Source organism: Harpia harpyja, chromosome 18 (genome assembly GCF_026419915.1).
Source record: "Harpia harpyja isolate bHarHar1 chromosome 18, bHarHar1 primary haplotype, whole genome shotgun sequence".
In the NCBI taxonomy this organism is placed as follows: domain Eukaryota; kingdom Metazoa; phylum Chordata; class Aves; order Accipitriformes; family Accipitridae; genus Harpia; species Harpia harpyja.
The window spans coordinates 734,490-741,150 of NC_068957.1; the positions used below are offsets into that span (position 1 = coordinate 734,490).

At 69.2% G+C, this 6,661-nt stretch overlaps 1 protein-coding gene across 1 annotated transcript; it reads right to left on the reverse strand.

The window, feature by feature from the left end:
- Positions 1 to 2,495: 2,495 nt before the first annotated feature.
- On the reverse strand, positions 2,496 to 4,708 carry APLN (apelin). The gene is made up of 3 exons (XM_052813589.1): positions 4,540 to 4,708; positions 3,384 to 3,555; positions 2,496 to 3,291 (listed from the first exon to the last, which is right to left on the reverse strand). The coding sequence occupies exons 1-2, from the start codon at positions 4,706 to 4,708 to the stop codon at positions 3,389 to 3,391; spliced, it is 336 nt and encodes a 111-aa protein (XP_052669549.1). The 3' UTR covers positions 2,496 to 3,291; positions 3,384 to 3,388.
- Between the last annotated feature and the right edge of the window lie 1,953 nt (positions 4,709 to 6,661).

The following is a 6,661-nucleotide window of genomic DNA, read 5'->3' on the forward strand; positions in this document are numbered from 1 at the left end:
GCACGGGGAACGTGGCCGAGCCCGGCAGCCTCCCACCTGCCTGCGGGCAGCCGGCCAGGCCAGGAAAAGCCAGAGATTCCTTAGGTCTCCCGGCCCAGGAGCCTTTTCCTCCGGCACTGCCTGGCCACAGCCCAACCGGGGGGTCCTCCCTGGCCTCCTCCTTCCAGGCTGGCGCGGGAGGGCTGGGGTCAGGCCTCAGCTGTGCATCCCCTGGCCGCAGCCCAAGCCCTCGCGCTCGGCGCTGGGCGATGCCCGGCGGGGCCGTGGGGCATCGCTGCCTCGCAGCAGTCTGCTCCAGGGGAGGCTGCCGGGCCAGCCCCCGGCTGCCTGTCCTGCCTGCGCCCAGGCAGGCACCCTGGCCGCGGGAGTTCGTGGGCAGGGTGCTGGCTGCCTGCAGCCGGGGAGGGGGGGGGAACCATTGGTGCTGAGATGGGCAAACCATTTGATGTGCAGTGGGAGAGGCCTCCCAGTTCAAACCAGTATCAGCAGCACCGTAGGGTGGCAATGGAGGAACGGGTCAGCCGGGGGGAGCTGTGGCCGGGGCATCACATCCTGCCCCCATCACAGCACCGGTGGCAACGCCGCCGCCGGCCCCGGGAGGCTGACGGGACTGGAAACCACGGCGCGAGGGCCAGGACGGGACTGGGCAGCTGGCTGGCAGCCCTCGCCCACCTACCCCATCCCGGCGCGGGGGCACAGGCAGTGTCGAAGCAGGGCGGGCGGCGGCACGCGGGGCGGCCGGCTGCCACGGCGGGCGTGGGTGGGCGGCGTGGCGGGAGCGCGCTGGCGCGTGGCCGGGGAGCACATCCCTCCCCAGTCCCGGAGGATGAGCTAATGGAGGCCAGCTGGGCCCAGCCCTGCTTCCCCCAGGCTCTGCTCCCAGCCCCGCAGCTGCAGCCTTTCCGCTCCTCGGCGGCCCCGTTAACCCCCTCCCAGCCGGTGCTGCCAACCCCCCGCTCCCGCCCGTGCCCCCACGGCTGGCGCGCTCCCCTGCCCGCAGTCCCGCCGTGGTGCCGGGGCTGAGTTGCCCTCCGCCCCGGGACGTCTCTGGTGGGAGGCCTGCTGCGATCAGTCTGGGGTTTGGGGGGGCCCTGCACGGGCACTGCCTCGCTTGCGGGTCCTGGCTGGGGGAGGTCCTGTGCCCGGGGGTCCCATCCCTTTGCAGGGCTCAGCCCCCACCCACCTGCAAGGTCCTACAGGGACCCTCAGTCTGCTGAGCCCTGACCCACTGCCCCCCTGCATGGATCCTGCTCACACACAGCCCTGTGGGCACAGGGACACTAAGGACAGGGACGCCAGGGAGGGGGATGCCAGGGACAGGGATGCCAGGTACCAGGCACCCACAGCTGCTCCTGGGTGCGGGGCTGTGGGAACAGCTGCCCAGGGCTGGTGGGGTCAGGCTGGGGGAAAAGGGGGGATCTGGCAGCCGCTGGGGCTGCCTGAAGGCAGCGGAGTCAAACGGAACCAGTCAGAGCGCCGTGCCCAGGACTGGGCCACCATCCCGCAGCACCGGGGTGGCTGCCTGCCCTTCACCAGGGGCTGGAGCATCCCGGCGAGGTGCTCGGCAGAGACAGCTCCGGCAGCCGCCACACGGTCCACGCCTGTCCCACTGGCCTCATCCCCCTGCCGCGGGGCCAGGTCAGGCCCAAACCCTCCTCCCTGCCCCGGCACCGCGCTGCCGGACACGGGTGCTGCACCCTCGGCTTCACCCAGCACCCGTGGGTGCTGGTAACCACGGCAACGGCAGCATCGCGGGAGCAGGGCAGGAGCATCCGCGCACCCGCACATCCCTGTAGAAACCGCCTTACAAAAGCCGTTATTCCAGCAACGGCTAACGAGCAATTGGCTCGAGCCGCTCGAGTCCCCAGACCCGGGCCCCGTCGGTGCCTGGGGGACAGTGGGCAGGATGGGCCGGGCTGTGTCCCCTCTCTGGGCATGAAGCATTCCTGCACGGCCCCTTGGCGGCAGAGCCCGTCCCACCGTCCTGCTCCCCGCTTTTAAAGCAGTTATTACTGCTCAGCCCTTCATCATGCAGCCGATGCCAGCCATGGAGGGGAATTCAGGTGAGCAGAAAAATAAACCCCAGTAGGGGATAAAGGCAGCAGAGCTTGGGGCAGAATTTGCAGCCAGTCTTTGCTCCACAGCCTGAGGGTCCCCCAGCCCCAACCACTCCATGCTGCCCCGGCTGGGACCAGCATCCCTGTGCCCTTCCAGCATCCCCTCCTCCATCACCCAGCCCCTCTGAAAGCTTGAGGGGTGCTGACCTGTGTTTTCCCACCCTCCTCCCCAGTCTTACAGGCCAGGCAGCCCTGCAGCTTGTTTCTTTGCTGGGGGCATCTTCTCTGCTGGCATCTTCTCTGCCAGCACCGGGCTGGGGAAGGGGCTGCCTTGGCCCCCAGCTGCCCCCGGGCAGCTCCAGGAGGGAGCAGAGGGCCCCTGGGAGCCCTTCCCACTGGCAGGTGAGCAACCCCTGCCCACACCTCCAAAACTAAGGGTTTGCTGTCATCATAACTCTTTATTATAAAGATGTATTTACACAGAATAAATCTTTACAGACACAAGAGACGTGGTCAACAGGACCCAGTGGCACTCAGAGCAAGGGCCCCCCCTTTGGCATATGTCAGTGTTTGACAGAGACCCCCGTGCCCCTCCATTCTCCCACTGTCCCATGGCATGGAGCAGGCAGAGGGGCCCAGAACCCCAAGCTGTGTCCTGGGTGGTCACCCCACGCCTTGGGGGTCCCCAGGAGGCAGGTCTGCCAGTGGGAAGGGGACCCCACGCTCGCCAGGGAGAGGAAGGCAGCTCACCCAGCGTGTGGGATTAGCACCATGGGAATAAATAGACCCCTCCCCACGACAAGCTGTGTGCTCACCCCGGCATGCGGGTGACTAGCAGGGACCGGGCAGGAGCCCCAAGGGAGCTCACAGACCCCTGCAGAGAAGCTCCTCTGCCTGACAAAGTGCTTTGCGCAAAGCCCACAGGTCCCAGCAAGCCGATGCCCAGGGCAGCCCCGCACCCACTGGGACAGGGGCAGCGTGGCAGCACCTGGCCCCACCATGAGCTACATGGGTGACCCACTCCCAGCCAGCCCCAGGAGGCGGTGAGGAGAGGCAGGAGGCACCCGCAGTGCCAGACATGGTGCCGGGGCCACCAGGGACAGCCGCAGGAGGAGGTGACGCCAGCTGAGGGCTCACAGGTGGGACCCTGCGCTCGGGGCCAGGAGACGAGCAGAGCAGGCTAGGACACAGAGCGGGCGATGGGAGCCACGTCCCTGGAAGGCTGGTGGCAACCCTGCAACAAGAGCAAACCCAGGTACGTGTGAGTTCCCTCCCTACGATGTCACACGCGTCTCCTTGTCCCCCCGACACCCTGCCGCTCCTCACCTGCCTCAGAAGGGCATGGGGCCCTTGTGGGAAAGCCGGGGCCGGGGCCGCCGGTACCTCCTCCAGCCGCTCGGCCGGTGCCCAGCCCCGCGCCGCGCACCCCGCGGCCGCACCAGGGTTCGGATGAGGCCGTCCTCCGCATCCTTCCCGTCCGGCGCCTGGCCCAGCGGCCCTGGGGACGGCAGGAAGAGCGTTAGCCGGGTCCCCCTCACCCTGCATGTGGGATGGGGATGCTGTGGGGCTTGCCTGCACCTCCCGCTGCCTGGCCCAAGGCAAGCAGGACCGGGCAGCCGCCCGTTTCCTGAATTGCCCGCAGCAGGAGCCATTCGCCGCCCGAGTGCTTCCTGCGCCGAGGCGGCCAGGCCACCTGCGCCGAGCATGGCCACCTCGTGTGGCCGCTGCCACCGGCCTCGCCGAGGGGCACCCAGCAGCCCAGCCTCAGGCTTTGGCCCCCAGCCCTCCCCAAAGCCACCCTCCTGTGCTCCCCTCCCTGCCAGCAACGGGCAGGGTCCACCGAGACCCTCACCCCCTCTCCCTGGGCAGTGCCCTCTCCCTGCAGCCGGCTCCCCCTGCCCCGCTCCCCGGGGCGCCTGGCAGAGATGCTCCGGTGCCAGCACCGGTCCCAGCACCCCCAGTCCCACACCCAGCACACGTGTGGCAGTGCCATGCTGAGCCGGGACTGGGATGGCACCCGGGCAAGGGGGCCGAGACCCGCCGCAGGCCGCCTGGCAGGGCCGTGGCTCCCGCTGCCAGCATCCCGGCGATGCCCTGGGCTGTCACCCGCGGCACCAGGCGGGTCGTGCCCCGGCAGCCGGTGGCAGCGACGGCTCTCCGGCCCTCGGCCGGCCGTTGTTCTGCTCGCCTGCCCGGATGGACAGGGGGGGGTTTGTTGGCACCATGAAAAGAGCTTTGTCCTCCCCAGCCCGGCGGCAGCGGCTCCCGGCCGGCACGGGCAGGGGGTGCCGCTTCCCCCCCCCCCCCCGCGCCCCGCTCAGCCCACCCTGCCCCACGGTCACCCGGGCACGGTCCCCTCCATCCTCCCCGCTGCCAGCCCGGGCACCGGGCGATGCCGGACCGGGGGAAGAGGGGAATCGGGGGGGGGGGGGGGGGGGGGTGTCCCCAGTACGGCGCGGAGCCCGGGGGTCCCGGCACTCACCCGCGGCGGCCAGGGCGAGCCAGAGCAGCAGCAGCGCCAGGAGCCAGCGCGGCGCGGCCATGCTGGGGGGGCTGCGGGGCGGCGGTGGCGGCGGCGGCGGCCCCGCTGCGGGGGAGCCGCATTTGTAGGCGGTGAGAGCCCGGCCCGGCCCCGCCGCCCGCCCGGTCATGTGGCCGCCGGGCCCCCGGGGGGGGGGTCCGCCCCCCGCCCCGCCCCGCCCCGCCCCAGCGCCCGCACCCCTCCCGGGACACCCCCCCCCAGCCCACCCCAGGCTGGTCCCCCCCACCGGCACCCCCCTCCTGGGGTTCCCCCACCCACATCCCCCCCCCTCAGCCCGGCCCCGGCCCCAGGGCTCGGGGACCATCCCCCCAGCTCGGTCCTGGGATCCCCCCACCCAGGCTGGATTGGGGACCAGCTCCCAGCCTGGTCCTGGGACCCTCCACCCCACCGAGCCCAGGCCCACCTTCCAGCCCCCCCCCCCCCTTCCCCTGGCATCCAAGGGGGCAGGAGGCTGTCCTGGCACCACCCCCCCCCCATGCCCACTGACCCTGGCAGCCCCTGCCCCTCTGCCCCCCCCACCCAGGCGGTGCCCGCAGAGGGGTACATCAGCAGTCCCCCCACACTGCCCTCCAGGTCATCCAGCCACTTCCCCGGGGGGGGGCACGAAGCCCCCTCTGCCCAGGGTGCCGCTGCCTGTGCAGGGATGGGGGACAGACCACCGCTGCAGGATGGGCGCTGAAGCCCCCAGCTCTGCGGTGCACGGGCCAGGGTGGGGGCTAAAGCACCCTGGGCCCCCCGTGCACAGAGGCTGCGGGCACCAGTCCTGCATGGCCTGGGTGCTGGCTGAGCACCGACAGAGCCCCTCACTGACCCGGGTGTGCGGGTACAGCCGCTGGCACGGTGTCGTGGCGGGTGACGAAGGCAGAGCTGAAGTCTCCCACAGCCTGGTGACCCCCTTGCCTGCAGCCGGGTGCTGCCGGGGAGGCCATGGGGACCACGCACCGTGCCGGGACGTCACCCTTCAGCCCCCGCAGACCTCGTGGGAGGGTTTGGGGAGGCCCAACCCTGTTTGTAACACTCCCCTCCCCAGCATCCTGGGGGTGAGGGCTGCTGGAACCCCCCCCATGCCGCTCCTCAGGGATTTGGGGCTGGGAGATGGCAGCTGGAGAGGGGGCAGTCGGGACACACTGTGAAACACGCACCAAGGACTGACGCGGTGACAGCCGCAGCACACCGAGGACACAAGCGGGGCTCTGCAAGCCAACAGTCAGAAAGCGACTGCTCCAGGTCTGGGCACGGGCATGCCCTGAGCGGGTGGCTAAGGGCAGCATGTAGGTACACGAATGTGTTGGTTTGCATGGCAAGGTTTTGGTAGCGGGGAGGGCTACAGGGGTGGCTTCTGTGAGAATCTGCTAGAAGCTTCTCCTATGTCCGACAGAGCCAACGCCAGCCGGCTCCAAGACGGACCCGCCGCTGGCCCAGGCTGAGCCCATCAGCGACGGTGGTAGCGCCTCTGGGAGAACATAATTAAGAAGGGGGAAAAGTTGCTGTGCAACAGCAACTGCAGCTGGAGAGACGAGTGAGAACATGGGAGAGAACCAACCCTGCAGCCACCAAGGTCGGTGCAGAAGGAGGGGGAGGAGGTGCTCCAGGCGCCGGAGCAGAGATTCCCCTGCAGCCCGTGATGAAGACCATGGTGAGGCAGGCTGTCCCCCTGCAGCCCAGGGAGGACCCCATGCTGGAGCAGGTGGGTGCCCGAAGGAGGCTGTGACCCCACGGGAAGCCCATGCTGGAGCAGGCTTGCTGGCAGGACTGCAGCCTGTGGGAAGGACTCACGTTGGAGAAGTTCATGGAGGACTGTCTCCTGTGGAAGGGACCCCACGCTGGAGCAGGAGAAGAGTGAGGAGTCCTGCCCCTGAGGAGGAAGGAGCGGCAGAGACAACGTGTGATGAACTGACCCTAACCCCCATTCCCCATCCCCCTGTGCCACTTGGGGGGAGCAGATAGAGAAAATCAGGAGTGGAGTTGAGCCGGGAAGGAGGGAGGGGTGGAGGGAAAGGGTTTTACAATTCGGTTTTTATTTTCTCATTATCCTGCTCTGATGTGATTGGTAATAAATAAA